General features: G+C 45.0%; 1 protein-coding gene and 1 long non-coding RNA gene across 7 annotated transcripts in view; one reads left to right on the top strand and one right to left on the bottom strand.

Moving 5' to 3' along the window:
• Positions 1-1533: 1533 nt before the first annotated feature.
• On the bottom strand, positions 1534-10457 carry LOC308573158. The gene is made up of 3 exons (XR_014001975.1): positions 10401-10457; positions 5817-7066; positions 1534-2106 (listed from the first exon to the last, which is right to left on the bottom strand). It is a non-coding gene; the product is annotated as an uncharacterized lncRNA (long non-coding RNA).
• A 721-nt stretch (positions 10458-11178) lies between these two features.
• USP22 (ubiquitin specific peptidase 22) overlaps positions 11179-15442 on the top strand; it is a 106928-nt gene continuing 102664 nt past the window's right edge. Inside the window, exon 1 of one of the 6 annotated variants that reach the window (XM_081169553.1) lies at positions 11179-11380. In XM_081169553.1, the coding sequence (XP_081025679.1) occupies positions 11255-11380 (126 nt within the window). In that variant the 5' untranslated portion in view covers positions 11179-11254. The remainder of the gene's footprint in view (positions 11381-15442) is intronic. The other 5 variants (XM_081169551.1, XM_081169552.1, XM_081169554.1 and 2 more) reach the window with 5 other exon arrangements.

Here is a 15442-nt window from a genome sequence, read left to right as displayed (position 1 = left end):
AAAGCATGTATCGATGCTGTTTTGCTGCGGTACGGGATTGAATTCTTTCCATGTTTTTCTGTTCCCACAAGGAAACAGCTTCAAAGACGACGGCGGAGGGGGAGAAGAACCTTCCCCCACCCATCCCCAACCTCTGATGGTGGCAGCAGGCCTTTAAGGGAAGTTTAAAAATGCAGGAAGGTAACCATTGCCTCTTTCTTTGTGAAAGATTAAAGAAATTTAAACTAGCAGCTAGAGGTTTTTTTTGTATCTGCTTTTAAATTCAAGAGAGGAGTGCCTCTTCAAGGTCAATGTGCCTTCCTGTTTTGCAGCCTCCCTCCCCTTTGCAAGACTCTGCATTGATTTTCACGAATGCTTCCAGCAGGTAAAGGCGTTGGAATGGATTGCTGTCAACCATCCACGGATTTCAGGTCTCTTTTCCCTCCGCAAAGAAGGCCATTAAAGTGTTTATTCCTCTCTCCAGGATCATTGTGGCAAGGAAATAAAAGTCTGGATTTTTTAATTTTTTAAAAATTAACTATCATATTAGCACCAAGAAGATGATCCGAGACATAATCAGGCAAACATTGTTATACAAGGATGATGATTCACAAATGATGGAACATGCACCACTTATAGCACATGGGGCCCCAAAGCACGCCCGTTTCTGCTCAGCAAGGCTGTGATTTCACCAGACACTTAAAGCACATTACTTCCTCCAAAGAACGCTAGGAAATGTCGTTTCGTCAGGGTGCTGGGAATTGTAGTTCTGTGAAGAGTAAACTACAGTTCCCCACAGATAGGTAGCCGTGTTGGTCTGCCATAGTCAAAATAAAAAAAATTCCTTCCAGTAGCACCTTAAAGACCAACTAAGTTAGTTCTTGGTATGAGCTTTCGTGTGCATGCACACTTCTTCAGATACACTGAAACAGAAGTTGCCAGACCCTTCTATATAGTGAGAAGGTGGGGAGGGGTATTACTCAGAAGTTTGGTGGGAATGGGAGATTGGCAGATAGCCGAGATGAGCCTGTTGATGACTCTAAACGACTGTAATAGGTCTTACAGGAAAAGGCAAGGGGTGAGAAGGTTCCCCAGATTGTGTGGGTGTCTGCTTTATATGTGTATGTTGCACGTACAGCCTATTCCCTTTACTCTGAAAGTGCCTTTGTTTTTTTGCGTACTAAAGTGCATCTTGTACCTTCAGCGCAGCCAGGATGCTGCCCCAAGACCACCAGCCTCAGCTGGTCCCCACCTGCCTGCCTGCTTTCTTAATTTATTTGTTTCCTAAAACCTGTGTGGTTGCAGGGAAAAAGTCAAAGCGGTTTGCAACAAGAATAAAACAGGAAAATTATTGGCAAAACCAGTTTAAAACAACTATTTCAAACCTTTGTAAAAAAAATAAAAACCAGCAATAATCTAAAACCGTAAAGATTCTACGTATCTGGGTAGGCTTGTCTAAACAAAAATGTTTTAAGCAGTTGTTGTACAGAGTATAGAGAAGGCGCCTACCTGGTGTCAATAGGGAGTTCTAATGTGTAGGTGCTGCTGTACTAAAAAAAAAAAAAAAAGATTTATTACAAATGCAGAACACGTATTAGCCGGCACTTGTCACACTGTCAGTTCAGGAGATTGAAGTGGTTGAATGGGTTTATATGGGGTAAGGCAAACTCGCAGGTAAACTGATTCAGAATTGTTAAGGGCTTTTTGTTGTTTAGTCGATTAGTCGAGTTCGACGCTTCGTGACCCCATGGACCAGAGCACGCCAGGCACTCCTGTCTTCCACTGCCTCCCGCAGTTTGGTCAAACTCATGTTGGTAACTTCGAGAACACTGTGCAACCATCCCGTCCTCTGTCGTCCCCTTCTCCTTGTGCACTCATTCTTTCCCAGCATCATGGTCTTTTCCAGGGAGTCTTCTCTTCTCATGAGGTGGCCAAAGTATTGGAGCCTCAGCTTCAGGATCTGTCCTTCCAGTGAGCACTTAGGGTTGATTTCCTTCAGAATGGATAGGTTTGATCTTTTTGCAGTCTATGGGACTCTCAAGAGTCTCCTCCAGCACCACAATTCAAAAGCATCAATTCTCCAGTGATCAGCCTTCTTTGTGGTCCAGCTCTCACTTCCATACATCACTACTGGGAAAACCATAGATTTTTTTAAAAAAAGATTATTAGTTTTACATACTCCATACTTCAATTACATATTATATTTAACTTTACAGTGAGGCCCTATCCCACACCCCTGAAAGGGTCCTGATTTGAGCAGGACACCCTACACAGACCGTTATAGTGTTTGTGTGTTGTGTATTGAGTGGCAAATAAAACAGCAATGAAATCACAGCACACCTGACCATAGCAAAGCTACCACAACAGCTTTAAAGAATGGTGGGGAACCTGTGGTCCTCTCGAAAGTACTGGACTACAGTTCCCATCATCCCTCACCACTGGCCATGGTTGGGATTGATAGAGTCCACTAACATCTGGAGGCCTCCTCATTCTAAGCGCACACACCCCATTTATTTTAAAGTGGCCATAAAGTAAGTTATGCAAAATCAAGTCCATCTAATATATAGAAATACATAGCAATGTAGATATATAAAAATATACAGAATCAACCAAGTGCTTTATAAAGCTTCAAAAATCATGCACAGAAGTGCCTGCAGATTTTAAAGGCAGCATTTGCTATCTGGATAAACAAAGCAGAAAGGTGGCTGAGATGACTGGCAGAATCCGAGACCAGGGAGAAGAGTCGGTGAAAGAAGACTGGAAGAAATTTAAAGACTACTTAAAGAAATATTGTAAAATTAATGAATGTTAGAAAGATGTTGGATAGGAATTAAGCGGTTTCCAGCTGTAATGCTTTAGGAGATAGGAAAAAAGGATTATAAATGGGTAAAAGTTTTATGGTAAGGATTTGCTGAACTAACAAACTGAAATGGAATACAAAGAAGGGAAGTATGAGGAGGTCGGGGGAAATAAGGGTATGGAAGTTATGTTATCGAAAATTAATGTGTGTTTTTAACTGCTTATTATTTTGTATGGTTATTTTTCATTTTTTCTTATATTTAATTTTTTTTCAATAAATATCTTTAAAAAAAACAAAGCAGAAAGGAAGCCAATGGAAATGGATGCATGCTAACAATGGGTTTTTATAATAACAACAACAACAACAACAACAACAACAACAACAACAACAACAACAACCTGATAGGGACATCAATTCAGAGATTGGTACCACATAATCAGGGGGGTTGTCCTTGGTACACAGGGACAGTTGGTGTGTTTGAGAGATTGAATTGAATTTACTTTCTGAATTAAATTGGCAGAAATGACTGGCAGAATCCGAGACCAGGGAGAAGAAATGGTGGAAGAAGACTGGAAGAAATTTAAAGACTATCTACAGAAATACTGTAAAATTAATGAATGTTAAAATGATGTTGGACTGAAAATAAGTGGTTTTGGTATTAAGGCTAATAAGAATATGTAAATATAGATAGTTATTTGGATGAAAATATATAGTTATAATAGGTTAAGATTATAGAGTAAAGATAAATGAAAGAGGGTAAGGATTTGCTGAAAGGACTTTTAAACGGGAATACAAAAGGGGTGGTGTGAGGAGGTCAAGGAAACAAGCAAATGAACTTAAAGATATTGAAAAATGGATTATTTCTTTTTAAGATTTTTTCCCCTTTTTCTCTTCTTTTTTCTTTTTTCAACTACCGGTTTTTTAGGTTTCTTTTTTGGTAACTTTCTTATTAGCTCTTGTTCTTTTTTCTTTTTTGTATGGGTAATAGTTGGTTTAATTATTCTTAACTTTAAAAAAAAAACTTTTGTTCTGTATGTTTTGTGTAAAATCTTAATAAATATTAAAAAAAATATGAATTTACTTTCTGAATTAAAACACACACACACAGAGAGAGACCTGGATGTCTGGAGATTCCTCTTGAGCCCGGCTTGAATTGCTGTGGTCCCCAAAGGACTGTGGAACCATGTGCTCAATTGCAGGCAGTGAAATCAAACCATGCATTAGCAAGTCCTTAATGGGTTTGCTCGGTGAAACCCAGCTCCCTTCATTAATCAGGAAAATCCTGAAAGCTAATGATTTAAATGCTGGGAATTAAGACTTACTGATTACTGGAGCTGGGAGGGGGGGCGGTTGTTTGCCTCCCTGTGGAGATGGGGAGGGGGGAATAATTTTTGTGCAGGTGTGCAACATGATAGCCTGAGACTGCTCAGTGCAGGGACCCCTGATCCTCAGGTCGCTGTTTTAACCACATGTTTTGTATGCTCTCTTCTCTGTGTGGCTTAAAAAAAAAAAAGGAAGGGGGGAAACCCCTGATATTTATTCACATACTAGCATTTCACAGGTCTTTGACACATTTCCACATGTAGTTTCAGAGCTGCACTTAGGAAATTTGAGACCCTGAACATTTCTCCGAAGAAAATAGGGATGTCCCATCCGATAATTATAATTTTACTATTTATACCCCACACTTTTTACTGGGTTGCCCCAGCACTCTGGGCAGCTTCCAACATATATAAAAACATAATAAAACATTAAACATTTAAAAAACTTCCCTATACAGGATTGCCTTCAGACCACTCGGGGGTTGAATAACTCCATACCCTCCAACATTTCCCCAATGAAAATAGGGACATCCTAAGGAAAAGTGGGACATTCCAGGATCAAATCAGAAACCAGGATGGCTTCTCTAAATTAGGGATGTCCCTGGAAAATAGGGACGCTTGAAGGGTCTGGTCCTGTGCCTCTTTCAATGGTAATGCGTATCTTCTTTCAAACTTACTTCAAAATGCGGTAAGCAGGTGCTGCTGAGATTGGTGGTCTTACTGCTTGCTCCAGTGAATGGGGCTTGCTTTCTTGCCCCCAAATCCTGTTCCGACTACACCGCTGGGAAATTCCAGGCTGCATTAATGCTCCATGGCCTCAGATCCACACCACACATTTGAAGTCCATTCAGTGCACATTGCTTTCCCCCAAATAATCCTGGGAATTGTAGCTGTGTGAGAGGGAAGCTACAGTTCCCAGGATTCTTTTGGAGAAGTCATGTGCTTTAAATTGTTGTTGCTGTTGTTGTTATGGAATAGGACATCCCTATTTTCATTGGAGAAATGTTGGTGGGTATGGATGCTGCCATCGTCTCTCTCAGAAGCCCTTCTCTGTGTCCCCACCCAAAGGTGGCTACACAAAAATAGGCCTTTCCTGTGATACTCTCCTCAGGGAAACGCGGCTGGCACCATCATTTTAAGTTTTCAAGCGCCAGGCTAAGACATTTACATTTTCTCTGACCTTTGGTAATTAAGTGGGCCCCTATGATGGTACTCATTTCTTTAACGGGGTTGCAAATACTTTTCCTTATTAATATGTTATTGCGTGAGCAGTTTATATCTTTTTGCATCTATTGTTTTAACTTCTGGTTTAAATCGTTTCACCTGTAGTATTTTATCTTGTCGAGCAGCTTTGAAACTTTTCCTTTTGTATAAAGTGATTAATTAACACCATCAAATAATCACAATATACTATTTTTACTGTGCTGTGGGACAGGGTTTGGAATGTCCTCCTCAGGTGACGAGGTGTTTTGGATCAGATAGGCTGCCATCAGTATTGAGTTAAGAAGATCTAGCTCTGTAGCCAGAATCTGGTATCTTGCATCATTTGATGCTGTGTTCGATTCATGGGCGAAAAGGTAGAGTGTTAATCACAAGACCTGCTCCCTGCCTCCAGTGTTAGACAAATCACGAAGGCTTACGAAGAAGCATCCAGAGCTGTTTGTTCCTTTGACTAAAGAGTTAACATCACAAACGTTGCATGAGCTTTCACTGACCTGCTTCCTCACAAAGAGGTCTTTTCGTAGCCAAACAGCACATTGAATAAGCCACATTTGCAGGGAAGAATTAGCTGGTGGTTGATGCTGTCATTCCCACCCCCACAACATCCTTGCACTGGTCGTTTCCCCCCCTGTAGCACCATCAGGACAGGTTTTGGGGAACGCGGGTCCAGGGCTCCACTCAGCAGAAGGAACACAAGGTCCCCCAAACGCAGTGAGGCCACGTTACCATCTAAAGAGCTCTTCCCCCAAGTAAAAGCACCGAGTCCAGAGTCTAAGATTAAGTGTACCTCTGCCTCTCTCCACTCCAGCCAGCCTTACACCTGATCTGGGAGCCTAGCAGGAGTGTTGGGAAGGAACAGTCAACTGTAGATGTGGTGCAAGAGAGAGGCAGAATTAATAAAAGCCGCTTCCATCTGCCTTGTTGTCTCCTAAAGCACAGCTAATTTTTCAGTAGTTTCAGGATTTCTTCAGTAGGTTTCCCAAGGCCTAATGGTGTTGATTTGCTGCCTCCCCATATTTCCTCCGCCACCCCAACATTAGGCCTGCCTCAGCAAGGTAGAATTTTTTTCTGAGCCCAGGTGTAACTTCAACAAGCACAAACCTGCAGACTCCAAAATAAACAGGAAGAAGGCTGCAATGTGACAACTGTGTGACAAAAACATGCCACTGTTTCCCCCTTGTTTTTTGTTTTGACGGCTGTTCAGCAGTATTACGCTTGCCTTGATTGTACGGGTTCGAATGACAGGCAGGTATTTGCAGAAACACACCTCGGTGTATGGAAAGATTGTGGGTGAGGACCTGGAACAATTCTGAAAGTAGAAGTCGCATGGACCTCTGCAGCGCTCACAAGAAATACTGTACTTTGAAGGTGCAAGCTTATACTTGCCTGCTCAGAAATACATCCTGGTGAGACGTACTTCCCAGAGACGTGTATTAAGTTTACAACCTCAGCCACAACAAATATGGAACCGGGCAGCTATTGCCAAGCAAAATAGGGAGTGGCTCTACCCTGGCTGGTACTCTTCTACCCTGTAAAAAAAATAAAATTGAGCACACTTGCTCTTTACTAAATGCATGGTGGCAATCTATTCAGTTCATTGCAATCATTCTGTATTTTCCAGGAATGGTTGCTGCTGACATTTTTTATTAGCTTGCTCTCCTGCATTCAATAGCCAGCTGCTATACAGGTATTTAGCAGGTGAGGTGAGGGACTTGATTGGTGATCTCAGCATACCCAAGGACAGCTGAAACGGATTGTTTATATTTATTTAAAGAATGTACAAACCATGCTTCATTAAAACATTGTGGTAGGGTACAAAGAGGAAATAAATAAAATCCAAAGCATAAAAACACTGTTGCATGCCACCCTAATCTCTGAGCAGTGCAAGATTCCAGGGGTTCCAGGTGCTTACCCTGGGTTCGTGTTTCCTTTTGGCAATGAGGCACAGAGAAGACTGTGGTGTCTTTATACTATATGGTTTATTTACACGTATAGACAACCTGAGTCTGTGATGGAGGGTTTCATAGCACCAACACCCCAAAGGTTCCTGTTTCTGCCATAGCTGCAGCTTTGGATTCAAACAGAAATCAAATATTGTTCTTTGACCCTCTCTCAAACTTTCTGCTTTACTTCTAGGTCACATCACTGCTACCTCTGCAATCTCTGGCTTAATCTCCACCTATTTGCTGTCTCCCACAGACCCCCTTAATGGTTCATCACCCAGGCTATCACCTCACCAGGAAACTAGCTTGGCTTGATTAGATTTTAGCACTTGTTGGATCCAGGGATTAGAGGAGTCTGGCACTCAAAAACTCATCACAATACAACAAATCCATCTGTACAGCCAACAGGAACAATGTACAACAATGCTACTCTGAGATAGTCTGGTTGATTAAAAATAAATAAATTAAAAATTGAATTGTTGGTGCTATCCTCATTTCCAGAGCGAGCCTGTCCCAAAGTAGTTTGTTAAGGTTTGCTGGGAACTGTAACTCTGCGAAGGGTAAACTACAGAGCCCAGAATCCTGAGTGCTCTGGAAGTGTTTTAAAAGTATTGCTTGTACTCAGCTTCTCATCCTAGCCCACCTCTCAGTGTTATGAAAATGTTGTTGTTTAGTCATTTAGTCGTGTCCGACTCTTCGTGACCCCATGGACCAGAGCACGCCAGGCAATTCTGTCTTCCACTGCCTCCCGCAGTTTGGTCAAACTCATGCTGGTACTGTAGCTTCAAGAACACTGTCCAACCATCTCGTCCTCTGTCATCCCCTTCTCCTTGTGCCCTCCATCTTTCCCAACATCAGGGTCTTTTCCAGTGAGTCTTCTCTTCTCATGAGGTGGCCAAAGTATTGGAGCCTCAGCTTCAGGATCTGTCCTTCCAGTGAGCACTCAGGGCTGATTTCCTTCAGAATGGATCGGTTTGATCTTCTTGCAGTCTATGGGACTCTCAAGAGTCTCCTCCAGCACCATAATTCAAAAGCATCAATTCTTTGGCGATCAGCCTTCTTTATGGTCCAGCTTTCACTTCCATACATCACTACTGGGAAAACCATAGCTTTTACTATACGGACCTTTGTTGGCAAGGTGATGTCCCTATTTTATTTTATGAAAATAAAACAGCCCTATTTACGCCACCTGTGGCATATGCCATTATTGGAGGGTAGCTGGCATACTAATAAGTTGTACATGAAATGTGTGGAGGTGCCATAGCACATAATTTTGTATGCTGAACGTCAAAGGAAAAATATGATCTCCAGTTAAGGCAGGGGTGGGATCCTCAGGCCCTACCCACATGCCTCTTTCCAGACCTTGGGACTTCCCCCAAACCACATCCTTCACTGGCCCTGCTCTTCAGGCTCCTTGAGGATTTTTGCAAGGCTGAAAGATGTCCTTGAATTGTGCCAGGATGAAGAGATATGGTGTGCTTATCGATCGGAAGTTTGGAACTGCTGACTTTTGTAGGGCTGGCATCTAGTCTACTACACAAATTTTAGAGTCATGTATGTCGCTCCGCTCACTTTTGCTTCTTAACCCACCACTGGAATGTGGCCCTCAAATGGGAAAATGTTCACCACCCGGGCATTTAAAGGACCCCCCCCCCAGTGGCAGGCTAGGGGGGGAAACCCACTCCCCCTTTACCTGAGATTCTAGACAGCCGCGTCTAGCCAGGGGAGACAAGAGGGCTAGATGGATCAAAGGTCTGGTTCAGCAAAAGTGAGCTTTGTATGTTTGTATCACAGGGCTTTGAAACACAAGTGACATCTTATTAATCACACCCCTAAACCCTCAATCCACTGGAGGCCCCAGGCACTAACTTTGTGCTAGTCCATGAAGGCATGCCATCATAAAATTGTGTTAAAAGTTTTTGCCTAAAATACTCTTTGCTGTTTGCTGCAATGCACTAAACACTCCTACCCCTGCGGAACAAGAACCTTGCTGCCTTCCTTATTAACTCCGAATGCACTCCTGTATTTTATAGGCAAACACACACATATATGGGGGGCATGGTTCAGGAGGGCGGAGAAACGGCTCTTCCCGCTACTGTATATGTTCACACCACCCGAAGAAAATCCTTTAGATTTTACAAATGCAAGGCACAGCGGCGACGGCAGGGAGGGAAGCCTCTACTCTTCCATTGCTCGTGTGAAGGAAGAGTTGCCCAGGAGAACGCTAAAAAAGCACGTGGAGAACCACAGGGGAGGCGACAGCAAGGTCAGCTGGGTGGAGGAAACGCAATTGCCCAGCAGGGCTTGCTCCGGTGGGGCAGCGGCTGCACTGCTGTGTCGGCAAGCAGGGCTGAGGTTTGAATCTGCAGAACCGGAGCCGGGCAAGAAGAAAACGGGGCATTTGACAAGGGCTAATTAAGCATCATCCTCATCATCCAGCTCAGCTCCTCCCTCCTTGCAAGGAATCACTGGGGTAACAGAGAAGCTGCAAAGTTAAGCGGATATGACAGCAGCAGCGCTCTGTGTCCCCCCCCCCCAATCCCGCACATCCTGCTTGCTGCCTGGGGGAAGGCGGCCCCTTTGCCCTGACATCGCTTCCGCAGCCAATCCGCAACCCGGTGACGTGAGAGCGGCGGGCGACCCCTCCAATCCACAACCCCGCACCGCAGCATGTGCTCCTTTCCCCCCTTGCCCTCCCCCCTCCTTTTCGGTTTCCCAACTTCCTTTGTCAATCAACGGGGCCCGAGGGTGGGACGGGCCCAGGCGAACCCGCCTTTTCTTTCCCTCGCCTCCTCCTGCTGTAAGGGAAGGCGGCGGCGGCCAATGGGAAGCGGGACAGGGGAGGGACATAAGCCGACGGCTACCAATAGGGCCGCACCCGCCGGGCCTCCTTGCGGTTCATGGGCGAAGTGCTGTTCTCTCTCTCCCCTCTCTCTCGTTTTTCTCTCTCTCCCTCTCTTCCCCCCCCCCGCACCCCCGCTCCTTTCCCAGTTGGTTTGTCCCGCTACGGGCCTGGCGGGGCTTCGATTGAGTTCGCTCCGTCTTTTGAGGAGAGGACCATTACACATCGCAGAAAAGGGGTGGGGGGCGAGAAAGGGAATGAGATGAGAGAGAGAGATTTAAAGAGACACGAACCCCGGCGAGCTCGCGAGGCTGACTGACTTGAGGGGGAACCGGAGGCGAAGAACACACCCCTCCGAGCCGGCCGCCCAGCAGCGGCACCCGCGCCCCTGGCTGCCGCTGCCGCCGCCAGGGCTTCCCCCCCTCTCTCTCCCCCTCGTCCCCGCTCCTGCTTCTCCCGTGAGGCCTCCATGAGGTAGCGCGCGGCGGCGGCGGCGGCGGGCAGCGAAGATTCTCCTCAGCCCGCCTCTCTCTCTTTGCCCTCATCTTTGTGGCGCTCTGCCTCCTCAGTGGCGTCGTCGGCGTCGGCGCTTTGTTCGGAGCAGCCGGGGGCGGGGCGGGGTTGAGGCGAAAGCGGCGGCGGCGGCGAGGAGGCGAAAGCGGCGGCGAAGGAGAAGGAGGAGAAGAAGAGGCGCAGGAGGAGAGTGAAGAGGGAGGAAGAAGAGGAGGAATCCGAGGAGGAGGAGGAGGAGGAAGAAGAGGAGCCGCTCCCCTCCCCCCTCCGCCTCACGCCGCCCGCTCCCCTCCCCCTCCGCGCACCGCCACCACTGCAGTCGGCGGGGGCGGCGGAGGCCGCGCAGCAGCCCTGAGGGGGGTGGCGGCCCGCAGTCGCCCCCCTCAGCGACGAAGGAGCCAGCCAGCGGCGGACTGAGGAGACCCCTCCTTCCCCTCCCTGTCGTCCCCACCACCCCGACAATATCCCTCCCTCCCGTCCCGGCTCCCCTTCCCGGTCTTCGCTCCCACCCAGCTCCGATTTGGGATTCCCCCGCCTCAACCCCCCCCCCCTTCTGCTGCTTCTTCCTGCTCCTCCCGCAGCCTAGCAGAAGCCGTGCCGGCGGGGCGGGCGGATTGATGTGGGGGGGTCTGACATGAGTCCGCCGGCCGCCGGGTGCTGCCATGTGACCGGCTTCAAGGTGGAGAACTGGAAGCAGAACCTGAGGGTGATCTACCAGTGCTTCGTGTGGAGCGGGTCGGCCGAGACCAGGAAGCGAAAGGTAAGGGGGAATAAGCGGATTTGGGGTAGGGGTGTGTGTGGAAAGAGCGACGGGCGCGCAAATGGCCATGCGAACCCCCAGCAGCAAAAGCGGGGCAGGCTCGGCACGGAGCGGTCCAGGCAGATTCTCCCTTTAATTCTCGGTTGCTGCGATTCCCCGCTGGGGGGCAGGATTCCTCCTTCCAACCCCCCCCTCCCCATTTCCAAAATATGCCTTTAGCTCTTCCCCCACGGGATCAGTCCCGCATCGCTTGTCAAAAATTTCTGCTCTGCCTGCCCTGCCCCTAAACCCGCTTTTATTCGGCCGTGGGGAGAGCAGGAGAAAGAATGCTGATGGGGCTCCCTGTCCCCAGACGTCGAGGCTTTGAAATATGGGGGTGGCCGAAGCAGCCGCCGCCTCCTTTCCTGTTGTGGGTGTCGGAGGGCGTGAGGGTTTCCCGGAATCGGACAACTGCAGAGCACGCCTGGGAAGGGGAGGGATAGAGCAGGAGGGAGGGAGAAGCGAGAGCTGCCCAGACAGGGCAAAATAGCATGTCCGGCCTGCTTTTGTGCACTTTTGGGCTCCCCCCCCCCTTGTGTGTGTGTGCGGGTAGGGGAGGCATTGCTGAAGCATTTTCTTCAGACTGCCTCTCTCAATCGTGGGCTGTGTTTGACACGGAAATAGCTGCCTTTTTAAAAAGTTAAGCGGAGGAACACCGAAAAAGGGGGAAGTGGCTTTCTGTAATCCTTGCCCCCAGCGGGTGGCTCTATCGAGCTGAGTTACTTATGAAGGATGGTTTGGAGGGGGTAGGAAAGGTGGGTGGGTGTAGGCTGCAGAAGGGAAGAGGAAGGGGTGGGGTTGGGGGAGTCGGGCGTGGAGAGGTCTCCCTGCGGTTTGAGCAAGTTATTGGGGTAGAAGCTGTGACTGGACTTGGAGTTCCTAGGCAGGCAGAGGAAGCAAGTCCTGTTTCCAAGGACACAATAGGTGGAAATGATTCTGCACACCATTGATGCATGTGAATTTTTTTTTAAAAAAATCTTAAAAATCATATGGGACAGCATCTGAGTGTGTTAGGGGCGACCAAAGGTATATGTGAGGGAAAATGGAATTTATACACAGAGATGGGAAGTGCTTCGGTCACATTTAATTTCACTGCATAGTTAGTCTAGAGGGAATTCAAAGTAAATAAATACTATGAAAAAAACTATCTCTGTTGCTTTCCTGATAATTCAGTTCTGTAAACATTTCTCTCTTACCTATGTTCCCCCTTCCTTCTTTCCCTCTCCACTAGTCTCCAACAGCTTTCTGAGTGGGTCTTACTCATAGTACCTCATGTAGAGGTTGATGAAATCAAGTTTTGCAAACTGAGAAACAACACAATTAGTAAACCAATGGTACAAAACATATACAACTGGGAAAATACGTTTTTATAAATTCTAGATGTCAAGTCAGTGCCAAACATCTATGTGTCAGGAATGAGCAAATTTCAGATTCTGATGTGCTTGGGTTAATTTTTGTTATGTCAACTGAATATAGTGATTTATGCCAGTGGCTTACATGAGAATGACAGATGTTAGATTTGTGTAGTGTTATATGGAGGACTATTTGAGGGGATATATGGGAAGGTTAGGTGGTTACTGTTTCTGATTTGGTGTCAGTGAGGCAGGCATTTCTCTTGGTTTGATGATGCAAGGAGTATCAGTGTACCTGCTTTTTTCATGAAAATAACAGCTACTACAAGTGTGTGTTTCATACCTAATGATTACTTAGCTGTTTGTAGATTTTGCATTTTGGGAGTTTGTTGTTTTTATGCACAATTAGGCCCTAAAACCTGCCTGCAAATTACCTAGACTTGGTCTACATATGCAGCAGAATGGGATGATAGAGTAGATTGGACCACTTCAGACTGCAGGTTTTTGTGGGGAGGGGGTAGTTTTGCATGCCCCCAACCCTTTCCTGAAGATAGAAAGCTAGCATCACAGGGGAAAATATATTAGCCCACACCACTTTTTGCTAGTTCTTTTATATAGGAAAAATTCATAATTCATATAGGTAAAATTCATATATATGTATATTTGCTTGCCTTTCAAAGGGCTACAGTTCTTCTACCAGTTTTTCTACCTCTCATTGTGCTGCAGATTCAGATAATTGCATTTAGGATTCAGCCAGGCAATGCTTTGTACCTTTTGGGATGGTTCAAAAGAATGAGTTTCTAAATCTTGCTACGTTTCTTTACACTAATAATTTTTAAAGTACTTTGAGGGACTGTTGAGGGAAGTAATACAATAATGGTTCTTACTATAATGTTGGAGGCAGAGAACAATGTTAATGGTGGTTTTAGAGATCTTGCACAATATTTAATTTGAGCTTTTTCTTTTTAAAACTGTCATAATTTAATAGTTTTCTTCATTTGTAAGCTTGGGCACTAAAGCCAAACTTTTGGAATTTCAGGGAAGGTTGCCTTTTGTTGATTACACCCATACTTTCATCATGTGGGGTGGAGGGATAAAATACGTATGCATTTGACGAAGAGGAAGCATTTTCTGCTCAAGTAGCCTGATAGCTAACCTGTTCTCTAGAAGGATGCTGCAGTGTTGGAGTCAGTAGATGTTTATTTTGGAGGCCATTCTTCGTAGGAGAGACTTCTACTGCTTTATTCTACTTGGTATGCAAAAATGGAAAGGAAAAATAGTGTAAATGGGTGCTGAGATGGTTGAAGTCAGGCACTGAAGATTCAGTGATGGGAAAGGAAACATACAATTGCCAACATCTGTCTCCAGCAGTATTGATGGTATAAGATTCAGTAATTAAAAACAGTCCTTGTCAAAGGAACACAGCCTTTCAAAATTACATTTTACTCTATGGACTATCCAATAAATAACTGAAAGATTGTATCATTTGATTTTTTGATATCTGCTTCCCTGTTTTATTTCTTTCTAGGCTTTGCATCTTAAAAATCCAGATATCAATATAAACTGCAGGGGGCAGAAAGTGTCAATTTTTGCTTCCCTACTCGACTGCCAACATTGCTTATTGCCTTGGATTTTGAAAGGCTGTTTCTGTACTATGTTGCTACTTTTACTTTCCATTATTCTCCTCTGCTGCCACCAGTTAATGCAGCTTTGGTCTTAAATTCTTAACTCATGTTTTTATTACAGAGAAAGAAGGCTGTTTTCAGCATTAATTTTTGTACTACTGCAAGTTACTATGTCATAAAAACTGCAACGTATAGAATTTTTAACAATCTTCTTTGCAAGATAAGAGTTGAGTGCAGGTGACACTCAACTTATGCAGGGGTTACATTCCAAGGATATTGTATAAAGCCAAAATCGTCAAAACACATTAGGTGCTATAGTGGGTGGGATTGCCACAGTATTTTGTTTCTGACATCCATCCCCTTTTTAATTTTTAAAATTATTTTTGCCAAGCACGTGAAACTGAATGTGCACAAGTTAAATGCACGTAAATTGAGAGTTATTTGTAGCTTGAGAATCTGGAAACTGCTCAGGTCTCAATCAAGGCAGTTTTATTTCATATGTGTTCTGGGCCAGTAATATTTAATTAGAAATTAACAAGAATTGCTAAGTGGACATTTGGTGTATCTAACATAGTAAGATTGGTATGATTTTACAAGTTTTAGAAGTGAAAGGATTGCCTAACTAAAAGCACATAACAGCTACTGTAATTCAGTGGCCTGAATGTTAGATGAACTATCAATATAAAATCTACAAGGCTTGTTTAGAAGCTAGGCCTGTTTCTTTTAACAACCCCTTCCTCAGACCTGTTGTGGCACCTTGGCTCTATGCAGAATTTAGATTTTTATTGACATTGGTATTGCACAGTTTAACTGCATATTATAAATATTATTTTGGATTAGTTATGGATATATCCTTATGAGACAAGAGTAGTAGTTCTGTTGCAGAGGTTGTGGAGGGGACTTGCATAAGCCAGAATAAATCATGGCTGTAACTGGTATTTACTATAGGGAAATGTGCAGAGCTAAACTGCACTACAAAATGACATGAATATCAGCAGCTTTGTATATGTAGACTATGATTTTGACTTTACAACAGCAAAACAAAG

This window comes from Podarcis bocagei (genome assembly GCF_964188305.1).
Source record: "Podarcis bocagei genome assembly, chromosome: 14".
Taxonomy (NCBI): domain Eukaryota; kingdom Metazoa; phylum Chordata; class Lepidosauria; order Squamata; family Lacertidae; genus Podarcis; species Podarcis bocagei.
The sequence above is the reverse complement of the archived record's forward strand: the minus strand, read 5'-3'. Positions and strand labels throughout refer to the sequence as shown.